Raw genomic sequence first — 14997 nt, 5'->3', positions numbered from 1 at the left:
TGACTCATACGTTGCCAAGAGAATCTGCGCCTTATCCAGCTCGCTAAGCTCGCTATCAGCGCGCGGGCTTCCTCTAGTGCTGTGCTATCCAGTGTCTTCCTGATTCTGAACGCTAACGAACTAAATGCAACATCGGACCACTAGCCATCTATATGCCACGTTGCAAGGTAAGGAGTTAGCCAGCATAGCATAGCCAGCTAAGGGCTAATCGAACTATAAACATAAAGGATTCTATACGTCGCTGCCAAGGGAATCTGCGCGCTATCCAGTTCTTTGTCAGCGCGTGGGCAGCCGCTGGTGCTGCTGTCGCCGCGCGCCAGCGTGGCCGCGGTGCTCAGCGGCGCGGGCTCCGACGCGCTCGTCGTGCTCACCGCGCCCGAGCTGGACGCCGCGCTGCAAGGTAGGGAGGAGATACACCACGCCCACTTTTCACTATAGTAACCTGACACCGACTTGACTAAATCCTAAGAGGGTTCAGTAGCCAGCCAAGTGCGACTCTTATACCTTGCCATAGGAATCTGCGTCTAATTTAGCGCGCGGACAGCCGCCGCCGAGCTGGATGTCACGCTGCAAGGTAAGAAGTAGATAAGACCACGCCCAGTTTAGGGGGAGTCATCCTCCTGCAGTGGAGACTGAATGACCTAATGATGACGAAGATAAGAGTCACGAGTCAAGAGTCAGAACCACCAGTCAGCTAGATGCCAAGGTAAGGAGCTACATAGCCACCTAAGGGCGAGTCGAACTATAAACACAAAGGATTCTATACGTCACTGCCAAAGAAATCTGCGCCCTATCCAGCTCTTTATCAGCGCGCGGGCAGCCGCTGGTGCTGCTGTCGCCGCGCGCCAGCGTGGCCGCGGTGCTCAGCGGCGCGGGCTCCGACGCGCTCGTCGTGCTCACCGCGCCCGAGCTGGACGCCGCGCTGCAAGGTAGGGAGGAGATACACCACGCCCACTTTTCACTATAGTAACCTGACAACGACTTCACTAAATCCTAAGAGGGTTTAGTAGCCAGCCAAGTGCGACTCTTATACCTTGCCATAGGAATCTGCGTCTTATTTAGCGCGCGGACAGCCGCCGCCGAGCTGGATGCCACGCTGCAAGGTAAGAAGTAGATTAGACCACGCCCAGTTTAGGGGGAGTCGTCCTCCTACAGTGGAGACTGAATAACCTGATGACGTAGGTAAGAGAGATCAATAGCCAGGCATGTGCGACTCTCATACGTTGCCAAGGGAATCTGCCCCCTATCCAGTTCTTAATCAGCGCGCGGGCAGCCGCTGGTGCTGCTGTCGCCGTGCGCCAGCGTGGCCGCGGTGCTCAGCGGCGCGGGCTCCGACGCGCTCGTCGTGCTCACCGCGCCCGAGCTGGACGCCGCGCTGCAAGGTAGGGGGGAGATACACCACGCCCACTCTTCACTATAGTCACCTGACTACATTCTAAGAGGGTTTAACACCCAGCCAAGTGTGACTCCCATACGTTGCCAAAGGAATCTGCGCGCTATCCAGCTCGCTGTCAGCGTGCAGGCAGCCGCCGCCGAGCTGGACGCCGCGCTGCAATATAGACTACGCCCACTCTACCTGGGACGTCGTGAAAGGCGACTAACGTTAGACGTACACTGCTGAACAGCCTTCAAGACCCATCCAGGCGCATTGCGGTACAAACGACCACGCCCACTCTTCTTAGCCACACCCACTTTTCACTACGTTGACCTGACAAGGATCTGACTACAGTCTAAGAAGGCTTAATAGCCACAAGTGCGACTCATACGCTGTCAGTTCGCAGGCTGATGCTGCGTTATACAATGTGCTCGACGCTCGTGATTCTGAACGCCAAGGAGCCATTAGAGGCAGTCGTCCTCGTGCAGTGCAGACTAAATGACCTGATGAATATGATGATAGAGTCTAAGTCACGGGACCTGTTGTAATTATAAGGTAACTTTAATCCCTATATTAAACAAACTATTTTTGTTTTCAGACCTGACCGGCAACATTGCATTGCCGCTGATAAAAGAAACGCGAAACGCCACCCCACCACCAAACTACGATTCGATCCGGCAGCCAGATGATGACGTCACAGAAGTAGTTATCGCCGAATCCAGAAACACTACGCCCTTATTGAACGGCAATCGCGATGCGCACGCGCACAAAATCAATGGCACGTGACCGGAGACTGAAGTTGGATCGACTAGATTCAACGAATCGAATAGAAAAAGCCTAGCCTGGACGAAACAGTGGAGTTCTTCGGTATAAGTGATCCCTGAATATTAAAATGCATTCGAATTATTCAATTTCAATGAATTTATAAAGTGATCTCGTCGTTTTTGACGTCATTTAGTGTGCTATAATTAATGTTTTAAATAATTCCAGCTATAATGACCAACTATCCTGTTTCTGTCGAGTCTACCATAATTTTATCGTAAGAGTGATCTACGCACGTTTATTTAACGCCATGTTTTACGAAACAACACTTTTCTATTACTCAAGTATGCACAAAATGGTAAAATCTATTCTCTGAAACCAAAATCTCAATAAAGTTTTAACTTAATAATGCACACAATGCAAGCACACTTATAAAACCTTAATATTTTCTTTTTTATATTGTTTTCGTGTGGAAAGTTAAAATAAATAATCGCCCAATTTTCCGATCACTTCATAAGTATAAGTAAATACAATTTTGTAAGTAGTTAGATACTTAATTAATCTACTAGAAAATATCACTTATTGTGATTCTTTTATACTTTTAGTATTGAATCTATACAAGACTTTAGTGGTGAGTGACAAAATATAGTTTTAAGATAAAGTACTAATGGCAATTGGAATGTTAGTTACCAAAGATGCGTGTTCAGCCAAGATACAGTCAAGTTTTATGTACGAATATGACCCCTTTGTCCTAGCAGTATCCTCAAGAATAACATTGTTTTGGCAAAATAATATGTCCCTTACAATCTTTTTCATAAGACACATTTATTCCATGAGGATAAGTAAGAATAGGGGTAAACTATCCAATACTTATTATTTATTTTCTTATAGAAATAACTACAAGATACCTTATGTCATTCACGCCATTTTTTCTAATGCAAGCTAATGTAAAACAAAATAAATATTTGTATATTTAGTGAGCGATTTCCTATTTTATTGTGTTCATTTTACAACCGTGTCTTTGAATGTGTATTCGTATGGCCAGTGCAGAGTGCAGACTTAAGTTAGTACTTACTTTGGTTATGTTAACTATTATTGAAGTAAATCATTATGTAATTTATGCAAGCAAGCCTTATTCATTTTATGTGATATTTTTAACAGTCCCGTGCAATGTAAACACACCAATGCAGTAAAAAGCAATGCACTTGAATACATCAAAATGATTCTTCTTTGTTAAACCAGTGTTCAATATATTTTAGTAGCCACTGTGAGGCGTTACTTTCCTGTAGCCTATGCTTAACTATACTCGTATGTAAAATAAATATTTATTACGTTAATTAAAAGAAACATTTTTTTAATATTTTTACTTTACCTACCACCATAAGAGTGACATTATAATCATCGTTGCCGGTAAAAACCAACCTTTGTCTCATAGTAGATGGGGCTATACACCAGATAATGTTTAATTTTAATCGTTATCTATCCCAGAGACCGGTAAGCTTATAAGATAGACAGCTTACCAGTTACATTTTATTGATTTTTAATCTTCCCTTTTTTGTCCGATGTTGTTTTGTTTTTTCGATTTTCAATTGTTTTAGCATGATTTATTACTAAAGTACGGCCAACTAGCAGCGATACGAAAGGTCGATTCTGTCTCTTCCCATCTTATGTATTTGTCGTAATGTCTCGTTCTCCCGCTAAAATATGTCAAAGTCAGACGGGTTCGTCAATATTCGGACATAAATTTTAGAATACATAGTTGTTGCAATTCACGAGGGCGAATCTGTTACTTCTTGTCGGTTCTTATTTTATTCGTTCGTTCGTTCGTTCGTTTCAGCCAAATGACGTCCACTGCTGGACAAAGGCCTCCTCCAAGGTTTTCCACAATGCACGGTCCTGCGCTGCCCGCATCCAGGCTCTTCCCGCGACCTTTACCAGATCGTCGGTCCACCTAGTAGGAGGCCTGCCCACGCTACGTCTTCCAGCCCGTGGTCGCCACTCGAGAACTTTTCTGCTCCAACGGCCATCGTCTCTACGAGCTATGTGCCCCGCCCACTGCCACTTGATTTTAGCAATTCTGCGAGCTATGTCGGTCACTTTGGTTCTCCTGCGGATCTCCTCATTTCTGATTCACCTTATTTTATTATTCCGATATATTTATGTCTCTAAAAAAAGGGGTAGGCCTGTTGCCATACACCGGGCACATTGTCAGGCAGAAATGTTATTATTATTCTCGTTATTTAATTTAAATCTACATTATACAATAATTCAAATTATAACAAAAACAAAATTCAATAAAACATCTATTTTTATGATTTGCCAGATATTTTTTAAAACTATATTGCCTACAAAAATATGTAATCAAACTATTAAAAAGTTATGCACCTCTGCTATTTCTAATGACCATGACATTGGGTTTGTTTACATTTGGTATCGCTTCTCGTTGGCCGTACTTTACATGATATCTCTCAACTAATGTAAGTGTAACCAACACTTGTGGTTTATTTGCAGATTATTTTATAATTTCTCAGTGCAATAAATAGGATGCTAACATTCTTGTACTTATTATATCTTATTGTTAAATATATTTTACTTACTTCGATAAGAAATAAATTCGTATGATTTCATTCAAATTTTAGTGTATTTTATTACATATCCACTTTGTCACGTTTAGTATATCTTATTTAGTAGGTACAAAGGTAATATACGTAGCAATTTAAAATATCGCCAACATTTTTTTAAAACAAAACACTTAAAAGTTTTAAAATTTTTATTTTGTAAAAAATACTCTTATGTTACAATACAAATTATTTATTATCTATGTATAAATATTAAATAATTGTTCACTGGGACCTAAGTCTTAGCACCATTAGTTACGAAATAATAAATGCATTTCTGACTATTAATAATGAGTATCATAACACCTATGCAGTATAAAATTCAACTTAAACCTAAGCTAAAATTATTTAAATGCAATATTCTGTTCCACCATTTCACCTTCTGTTAGCGACTTATCTTCAATCAGTCAATTTGTTTTCAAAATTAATTTCATTCAATTTAAAGTTCACTACCAAAGCCTTCAAAATCCAAAACTCAACCAAAATTTAATCTAGACCTGATTGTAATAAGAACTAAAATCATTCCACCAATTTCCTACCACCTCGAAACATGTTCAGTCGTACATCTAAAGTATACATTTGTTCCTACTGTCATGTATTATAAAATAGTCTTTAAGGTTTACAGGCTAAAGTCTACTGATGGACGACGGTTTGAAACATAGGTCTGGAGGCAGCGAAGAGTTTTTCGGAGACCACGTGAGCGATCCTCGCGCTTCGCTTCCATACGAGCTCGCGGGTCCTTTCATGGTTGCTGTCTACGCGGACCTGAGGAGTTAAAGTTTACGGATTAGTATGTTTAAATGTAATGAACTATAGAATTATTGCTCTCTAGGATTTCGATTTTTTTCAACTGGCAACTTTGTGTGAAGAACATTTGGGAGATTTAACCTTAACGTAAAGATTTTTTTAAAATTTCATTTAGTCAAAGAGTTCTTATCTTGTGAATATTTATCTAACATCCTCAATACTCCTTTTTACTACTCTATTTATTAATCTCTCTTACAAATTGCAGGAATACAAAATGATGAAAAGAAGGATGGGCAAATTTTTGGAAGTCAACAAATACAGTATGAAGTAACCAACTTTCGGAAAACATTGGGTAAGTCACAGTCAAAACTAATCGTTAAAGACTCAGCAGTAAAAATGTTTTTTTCACCTGTTTTGGCTGTAGAACCTTGATGGAGTGCAGGGTAGCGACGCCCTGGTTGTTAACCATCAGGCTAATTTTGCCAGTCATCTCCGCTGTAGTGGCAGTCGCAGACTTCAGCTCTTTCTTAGCGCCGCGGCCAACCTACAAACAAAAGTAAAAAGAAACGTTTATAAAGAAAAAAATATTAAAGACCAGCATAGAGCAGCACTGCTAGCTACAAAAAGCAATTTGACGACATTTCTCATGTTCTCTATAGTCTGTGTATGGGTTAAATTAACGACCTTTCTCACGGCATCGCTTTGCTTTAGCAAAATGTAAGTTCTAAGTCTAAACTACACTTTAAGTCTATGACAATTGGTTACTGATTTGCTTCCTTGTACTATTAACTAATATGAAAGATTCTTGAATGAATTATTCTGAACGTACGGTTCGAAATGGATACAGTAATTTACTTAGACTAAAGATTGCTATCGAGATTATATTCAGAGTAATTATATGTAGATAAGACATAAGATGGTGTTGTAGCTTTTCATGCTATGCTTAGCGTGAAATCAGCTTAATGTCACTTGCAACATTTACTTACATATTTATTATTATCACGATATTATACTGTAGATAATCTATTGAATTATTTTTTGCATAAATTAAGTGATCAAATTCTGTGTAAACATGCAACTTAAATTCTTCACTTAAAATTAAGTTAAAATTTATTAATATGAATTTTATACCCATTCATCGTGAGAAATTACGCTGAGTTGTAAATGCGAACTTTCGTCCCCTATTTTGGTGGTAGGGCAAGCTATACATATTTGGGAAGTGTATAAGTGCCCTGGAAAGGGCCTATCTGAATGAACTATTTGAATTTGAATCAACCTCTTGACGTATCTCTATTAGATACCAAAATTCATCTAAATTAGTTTAGCGATATATGATTGAAAACTTAACAAACGAACTTTCGTATTACTCGTTATATCGACGTAGCATTTTAGATGTAGGAAGATTAGAAAAGAATATAAGAACTTTTCTGTTTCTTACCTCCTTCTCGACTCTCAGAATGAGTGGTCCCACGGCGAACTTGCTCTTTACCATGGTCCTGTTCGACATGATGTTCACAGCAACGTCTCCAACTCTTCTTAGCGACGACAGACCGTACAAAGTTCCTTTGGCACGAGGCTTGTTCTTGCTTTCGTTTGTCTTAATCTTATTGCTGTTCACTGGCTTCTTGTTCTTCGTTGGGGGTTTTGGTTTCGGCTTAGTAGCCTTAGCCGGTTTCGTTCGAATAGTCGTTGGCTTAGCTTTAGTGCTTTCAGCCTTTTCTTTCTTGGCTCTCGATTCGGATGCGTTTTCGATCAGTTTCTCGGTAACGTTGTTTTCTTCGATTTTAGGTTTCTCTTCGAATTTATCTTTTTCGGCTTGTGCGATTTCGGGTGTTTTGTCTTTTTTGCTGTCTCCGGTGCGAGGGGTATTCTTCTTCTTGTGAGATTTCCTACAGAAAAATATTTTGAATCAAACATACAAATAGATAATAACACTTATCGTTATTTGAAACTCATCAAAATGAAAATATAGCTAGGATTTACCGTTACTATACTTTTGTATAAACATGACGAGCAGGCAAAAAGGAAATTCATCTTATGGCAACTCTTTCTGTATTCCTGAGTTACCTACATACGGTGGCGATACGATTCGCGACCCATATTTTACTTCTCCAAGTTTAACTAAGTAGAAACAAAGCTACTTATGTCTTGTGGTCATAAGTAACTTACTGACTAGACTTGTAATGTACTTTCATAAGAATTCGTCCAAACTTTAGAAGAATTGGGTTAGTAGTGAATTAGTAATGTTTGCAAAAGTTTGTCTATTATTTTTCTAATTCGGTTAATCAAAATTATGGTGAATTTGTTCGAATCCAATCGAAATGTCCCTACATAATGAGTTAAATTACAGATCTTACTTTTTGTTGTTCTTAGTGCTGCTTTTCTTGGGCTTGGTGCTCTTCTTGCTAGCATCAATTGGCTGCAGCTTCACACTGACGGGATCATATGACTTCCTCAGGATGTCGTTCATCTTCTCTAGAATGTTGTCCACGAAGCGGTTGTACTTCACTATGTAGATGGCTGGCACAGGCGGCTTCTTAGTGGTTGCCTCGCTCAACGCGCCTGTTTTGAGTTGTTTTTGTGTCAGTATTGGGTACCCTTATCTATTAATGACTTTAAAATTATTATTTACTGATCGTAGCTGAACAAGTCGGACTCATTTTGGATTTTCGTTAAAAAATCCTTTTGTATCTGAATGTAAAAGAATAGAAAAAGCTCTGAAGCTTACCTAAGTACCATCTAAATTCTAAATGTTTGCAAATCTTAGTCGCACATAATACAAATTAATTTCGAGAGTACCGATAAAGTTCCGTCAATAGCAGTGGCCAGTTTTTGAAAGGATTTCCAGTTCTAAATTATTTTTAATCGAAGCAACTAAAGAAAGTATTCATTAGACGATTTCTTTGAGACATTTTGACCTATCCTCTCATTTTTTTAGTGTCTGTTCGACATTACTTGTACTAGTCCCCTAAAATCATGATACTTGCTAAAACTATTGTTCGCACACAATGTTCGTGTCATTTTTGCTGACTGTATGAGTTACCTTCATCAGAAACTGGTCATAATTTAGTAATGTTACGATTTTACACCACTAAATGCACCTGCATAATTAGCATATTAGATGTTAATGTAGACCCATCATACCAAAATTTCAACCTCGACATTTTAAATAGAAATTGATAATTTTAGACATGTATCTACTACGTTAGTTCGTTCACCATAAAGACCTACTCTTGCTGTTAAACGATAGAAAATTCTCAGTGCATCCTTCCAATGTTGATATGTACAATTACCTAGTGAACGATAAGTGTGCCGTTATATTAATGTAATACTTTAACCATTTAATTAACATCCAGCTTATTTACGTCATGCTCTGATAAGTATGACGGAGCAAATAGCCACAGAATGCTAATAAAATAATGCTCTAAATAGTACTGTGTTCGAACGATTAAGTGTACATTTATCGTTAATTATTAGGTATCACTTATATTTTTAAAGTTCACCTACTTTTCTGTATCTTGTTATCTTGAATCGTTTTGTGTAACGTGAGAACTTTCACTCATACATAAACAATTTTAAATTATAATGATGTTTTGGTGTCTAAGATAGCCTTGTTTGCTGCAAGGAAGTTCGTTTTGATGCAAATTCTTCGTAAGTGTGCCTGTGACACTATTCCGCAGTGATATGTGGCCCAGTAAACCAACTTGAAAGTAGATCGACGCTTCATTTTAGACAAGCCTACATGCCTGCCTCCATTAAAAACTGGACACACTCGATTCCCGGCCTTACAAAGTAAGACTTCATAACAGCTTTTGAAACCGTCCGGCAGACCGTCCTCATTAAGGACAAGTTTCTCTTTCAAAGACCATAAATTATTGTCACCTAATTCGTCAATTACGGCGTTCATGATATCATGCGAGAGTCCATAACGTACAGAACCAATTATTCAGCTGAATGTCTACCTAATTCAAATCACGTTGCCGAGGCACGCGAACTAACTGTATCGGTCTCTGAGAGCTCCACTTGAATTCTAATACACGGCTACAATTAATACGTCCAGTCAACGGTGAATTTTCTATTTTCCACACGTAAAAGAAACCGCGTGCCTAGCCGCGAACATTCGAAGAAATCTATGACGATACACGTACTGTGTGATACTTTGTTTTCAAAAGCTAACATCATTACCCTCAGTCAAAGTGAGCTATGTCGTTAAATTAAATAATAACCTTTACGTTATGCAATGGCTCTTAAATCATCATGGTCCATCATGTAAGAGATGTTTACGCATCCCTATTAGTGTATCGTTAGTTTTCTTCAAATGCCTCGGCCTGTGAAAGGAAGCAGCCGCCCTGAGTGGCAGGTGCGGCGCACATACGCGTGGCTACCGGAAACAAACGAGTTCCATTTAGGTCGAATATGACTCCTCACGACTCTCCCAACATTTCTCGACGGCAAACATTTAAAATTTCTCTTTTCGCATCTCATTATCTCGTTTTCACTGAGCCGGACGTACGACACGCAAATTTCGCAGTAAATTCGTCATTAAGTGAGAGTAAACATTTGGTGCGATTTACTTTCTATCGAGTTGTGTCGAAATGTTTGTGAGATTCGTCAAGGTCGGCCCTGGGCGCGGCCGGAGCAAGGTCAGAGAAAGTGTCAAGGCTGTAGAAGAAATCGGGCGGGTTCATCGCTCGGGCCGGCCGGGAAAGTGGGCAGACGGCGACCCCTTGACACACATAGCCGACCTGTTCTCGGTTCCTGTTCCTGCGCCTGGCCACCACTCGGGCTTCCAGATCGCTATCGAACCCGCCCGCTTCTTCCAATCACTTAATCGAATCTCAGTCGTGACTTTGTACCTCGTTCGGACAGGATGATAGGAAGGGAAAAGATTGGTTGTGCGTTAGATTACATAAATATATCGGTCAAAAGGCTAGTTATTATAACTACTTTAATTTCTACATATACAATACTGTTATATCATACTATGGAAATAGGGAATTTAGTATAGATATATGCATAATAATATTTTATCATACATCCAAGAATATACGTAATACTTATGGGTACGGGTAAGAGGAATATTTATAAAAGCTGACTAGTATACATTTTATTGTTACAATCAAAATTAAATTAATAATACTAGATAATGTCACTCGATTAACTAACAAAGTGCATTCTAAATGAGGCAACTAGAATTCTGACCGATGCATTTGTTGTGTATTGAATTGCTCAGAAACGTAACTCTACACGCACAAGTCATCTTCAAGGTTAGACAAAAAATTTCACACAGTAATTTAGAACAACAGATTTATTTCTCAAATATATTGCCACGAGACCAGTGTGACATGATCTAGACATTAATTTAACTTTAACTCTCTCGGTTCCATACTTACACTTTCACACGTCAAGCACACGCACTTAATAAATAAAATAAATTAAATGGAATAAATAAATAGTCAATAAATAGCTAAGCTAAAGGAGGGGACCGTGAGGGTCACTCAGGTGGATTAGGTGGCGCGTCTGCCAGGCTCCGCCTACTCACTATCTGAACTTTTTGTGTTCTGGGGCCGACGCCGCGGCGGATGTCGCTTTGGTTTTCTTTACTTTGCCGATGTAGTTCGCTTTTTTCCCCGTCTTTTTCGCATGCGCCGCGACGATCGCCTTCAACTTTTTGGACTCACGTGCGTGCTTGTGGGAGTTGTTCCTGCCGAGCACGTCGGTCACGTCGTCTTCGTCGTCGTCGTCCTCCTCCTCCTCGTCCTCCTCGTCGTCGTCCTCGTCGAGCGCGTCGGTGATGTCCTCGTCGTCGTCGTCGTCGTCGTCGGCCTCGTTGTCGGCGGCTGCCACATCGGCGGCGGCGGCGGCGGCCTCGGTCTCGGCGCTCACGGGCTCCTTTTGTACGGGCTCGGCTTCTTCGCCTTCTGCGGCAGCCTCGGGCTCAGCGGCTTCGGCTTCTTCTCCTGCGGCGGCGACTTCTTCGACCGCGGGCGCAGCAGCAACAATATCAGCAGGCGCGACGACCGGCTGGACGGCAGCGGGCTCATCGTCATCGTCATCATCGTCTTCCCCTGCAGAAAAAACAAATACATTAGTGACCTATTTAAGTATTTTGCACTTATATCGATTTCCATTTGATCAAACATATTCTTACCTCCTAAGATGTCATCAAAGAACCTCTCCAAGTAGTCCTCGTCATCATCATCGTCGGACTCCTCTTCGTCTTCATCGTCGTCGTCATCGTCGTCGTCGTCGTCATCTGCTGCAATAGAAAACAATGTTGAGCTAACGTAATTTTTAACAGAACCATATAAGGTGTTAAACACGTATTGTAAAGTGACTGTTATGTTCTCAGCGCGAGCGCGTCCTCATTGCGAGCTGCGAGCGCATTTTATTAGCACCATTAGCAACACCTGAAGCAAATGAACTGTTAAACAAACAGTTAATCAGCGTACGCGCAGCGGCCGCGCGTCTCGGTGCGTGACGTCCAGGCGAGGCTTTCGTCTAGAAAGCAGGGGAGCGTCAATTTCTCTGATTGAGTCTTTCTGTTTGAATTAATTAGCTATTGAGAGCGGCCATTGCGCCGCACATTCCGCGGTGCCCCGCCGCGTCCTGGTTCTTCGGAATTTTTATCGAGCAAACGTAACACTTTTTAAAGCTGATAGACTTTTAATTGCCTCAACTACAGACCTGATTTCCGGCCACGAAAGTCTTCAATTAAAATTGCAAATTTAATTTCCCGTTATCATTAAGTTAACATTTCATGTGTAAAATTGCAACGTTATTGCTTTTTATTTACATCGTAAAAGTACATGAATGTAGAAATTGCGGGTATAATTCTCACTTTAAATGATATTACATTTATAGTATTTATTGCTTCGTTTTGAAAATATATGTGTATGGATGAATGCACTATGTAATTGAGTTATAAATCATACAAGACTCGAACCCATAAATAACTATAGACGCGAAACCATTAATCGTACTATCAGCTATTGTGATCTAAGGTTGATAATATCTATAAACGTTCTAATATTCAAAGTGAGGTACTAGCAAGAAAATATGCAGCTCTACAAGATGTTTATATTCGTATACCGTTAGGAGTCACTTAGTATGAACAGTAATAACAACCGGTAACACTGGTCACTCTAGCTCAAGTCTAGGTATACTTAATTACTAAACATAGTACATAGACAACCGCTACTTTCAAATTAACTCCAACTTAAGCGAGTTCAAATTAAAATATTACTAAAGCTAATAAAGTTTCAAGATTGATGTTCCAAAAAGTTTTGTTAACTGTCTTAAAATTTGTTTCAAAATAATATTGATGAAGATCGTTAAGCTCAAAATTCCACGTACCTGATAAAGCGTCTTCGATGTCTACATCATCATCCTCGTCATCATCGTCGTCGTCGTCGTCGTCATCATCCGCGGAGGCAGCAGGCGCGGCGGGCGCTGCGGCCTGCCTGCCCACCTCCTTATTCTCCTCATCCTGTCGGACGATAGGGCTCGCGTACGCCGACAAAACTAAGCAGCACAGTGCCGCTAACAAGAATAACGACCTCATCTCGATCTGAAACAATAATCACCTTTAATTCACTCGCTCGAGATCGCGACAGCAGTCCTGTCACTTCAGTTATCAGTTCATCACACACTGTCACAAGCACGTGCACTGTCACTTCACCTTGTGTTTTACTGTCACTAGGTCCGGCGGAAGAGGGTCCGCCCGCGTCCTTCAGAGCGGTGTACGGGACGCTATGGCCGGGGTAGGCGAACGGAAACGTTATAGCGGCGGCGTCTTCACCGCGCACTCTTTTATAGAGTTACGTCACACACGTAGGGAAGGAAAGTAGTGATGGCAGCGCGGCCACAGAGCAGCGACGCCGCAGACGGGCGGACTTTCTTCGGAAAGCTCGGGCTGGCCGCTTAGTTGGATCACATCCTTTCTTATTAATGTTGTTTTACAGGAAAAACCCTATTCTGCATGCCTGTTTTTCTCTTTTCAATGTCACAGTTTGGTGCCGTAATTGGAAAAATTTTAGAGCCTTAATTAGTCCTTACAACTTCGTCATATTTTATTATCGAGGATGTCACATATTTCGTCATCATTACATTTTTTTTTTCAGGAATGTATTTTAGACACAGTTAATCATTGATTTAATTTCTAAAACGAATAATTTATAAAACTAATGCCCGTTTTCACCATAATCTCTTATTTTTAAAGGAACCCTATGAAAACAAAATTCATATTATGTGTTACCATAGGGGTCACTTAAAAATTAGGGATTGATGGTGAAAACGGGCATAATTCTATTTTATTACGTAAAATCGTCTTTTACTTTAATATTTTAATATAATAAGTAAAGAAATAATAATAATATATGAGTATTATGAAATACCTCTCAAAAATCATTATCAAAAAATACACAACTGAAATCTGGTTCAATGATTTTAAAGCTTCATATTTAGTAGAATTACTTTTATTTTTAGGCAAACCATAATTTGTTTATCTCTTCACATCTTCATATCAATTTCAAAAACTTCATCATCTGAAATCATTCATTCTTGCATCATGCAAAAAAATCATAGATTGTTTCGGTGTAAAATCACAGAATAATAATAAGTACTACGTAAAATTCAAAATGATGGCTCTACATTTCGCAGTCATCGTTACTCTATGACCGAAGAGGGGTTGGTTGGGTTCGATGCATTAATTTATTCAGCTTATTTACTGAGTCGACATGTCTCGCTGGAGAAAAGTGTGGCCACCTCGAGTGTGGAGTCAGAATCTTAACACATTTCGAGCATTAGTATGGGGACCGGTCCCATACTTTCACTTGAGGTTATGTGTGTAAACGCGCCTCAAGTAATTGATAACGTGACGTAAAGGATCAACGAGTGGGGACAATTGCTTAACTTAGAAACTGCCAGTTACGCTTTTGCGGAATGTAAAAAGCCATTTATGATATAGACGAAATTCGTGACTGAGAAAACATTAACAACTAAGTGGGCACTTTCTTTAACAGTAAATTAACGATTGACATTAATTTGATACTTACATGTTAATTACAATAAAATAAGTTGTTATTGTGGCGGAATAAATGATAGAATTATTATATCACCTGCCAATTTATTCGCATACTTACCTATTATATTTATTGATGTTAAACACTTCCTTAGTTCATACATTTGGACAGTTTAGAATAATGATTTCTTCTTTGTATAAATCTATACGAAATTTGACTTACTTGAAATAGTGTTCAGATTTTTTACTTAAAATAAGAGTATTTGAAGTTATGAATATGATTTTTTTAACTGTGACACAATAACATGATGGACTAGTTTTATTCGAATTTATAATGTGATTAATGTATGTTTGGCGTGAAAACAATTCACATAACGATGACTTATTCATAGCCCAAGTCGTTTCGTTTTATTTAGCGTAGTTTATTGAATTGCCAAGTTCAATGTCATCTATGAAACGCTAGACGGACTAAT

General features: G+C 39.8%; 2 protein-coding genes and 1 long non-coding RNA gene across 3 annotated transcripts in view; 1 reads left to right on the top strand and 2 right to left on the bottom strand.

The window, feature by feature from the left end:
- The window catches only part of LOC114363477 (sodium-independent sulfate anion transporter), a 46219-nt gene extending 43252 nt beyond the window's left edge, over positions 1-2967 (top strand). Inside the window, exon 13 of the mRNA XM_028319206.1 lies at positions 1974-2967. Coding sequence (XP_028175007.1) covers positions 1974-2161 — 188 coding nt within the window. The 3' untranslated portion in view covers positions 2162-2967. The remainder of the gene's footprint in view (positions 1-1973) is intronic.
- A 295-nt stretch (positions 2968-3262) lies between these two features.
- On the bottom strand, positions 3263-4830 carry LOC114363478 (uncharacterized). The gene is made up of 2 exons (XR_003656783.1): positions 4272-4830; positions 3263-3939 (listed from the first exon to the last, which is right to left on the bottom strand). It is a non-coding gene; the product is annotated as an uncharacterized LOC114363478 (long non-coding RNA).
- Positions 4831-4980: 150 nt separating this feature from the next.
- LOC114363476 (nucleolin) lies at positions 4981-13295 on the bottom strand. Its single transcript, XM_028319205.1, has 8 exons — positions 13184-13295; positions 12859-13072; positions 11654-11761; positions 11184-11570; positions 7860-8064; positions 6941-7391; positions 5912-6046; positions 4981-5520 (listed from the first exon to the last, which is right to left on the bottom strand). Exons 2-8 carry the CDS (start codon positions 13064-13066, stop codon positions 5389-5391), a joined length of 1626 nt encoding a protein of 541 aa, XP_028175006.1. The 5' UTR covers positions 13067-13072; positions 13184-13295; the 3' UTR covers positions 4981-5388.
- Positions 13296-14997: the final 1702 nt, after the last annotated feature.

The sequence above is a fragment of the Ostrinia furnacalis genome, unplaced genomic scaffold, assembly GCF_004193835.3.
Source record: "Ostrinia furnacalis isolate ACB-3 unplaced genomic scaffold, ASM419383v2 OfSCF7157, whole genome shotgun sequence".
In the NCBI taxonomy this organism is placed as follows: Eukaryota; Metazoa; Arthropoda; class Insecta; order Lepidoptera; family Crambidae; genus Ostrinia; species Ostrinia furnacalis.
Note: the sequence above shows the minus strand (reverse complement) of the source record. Positions and strands in the feature narration are given on the sequence as shown.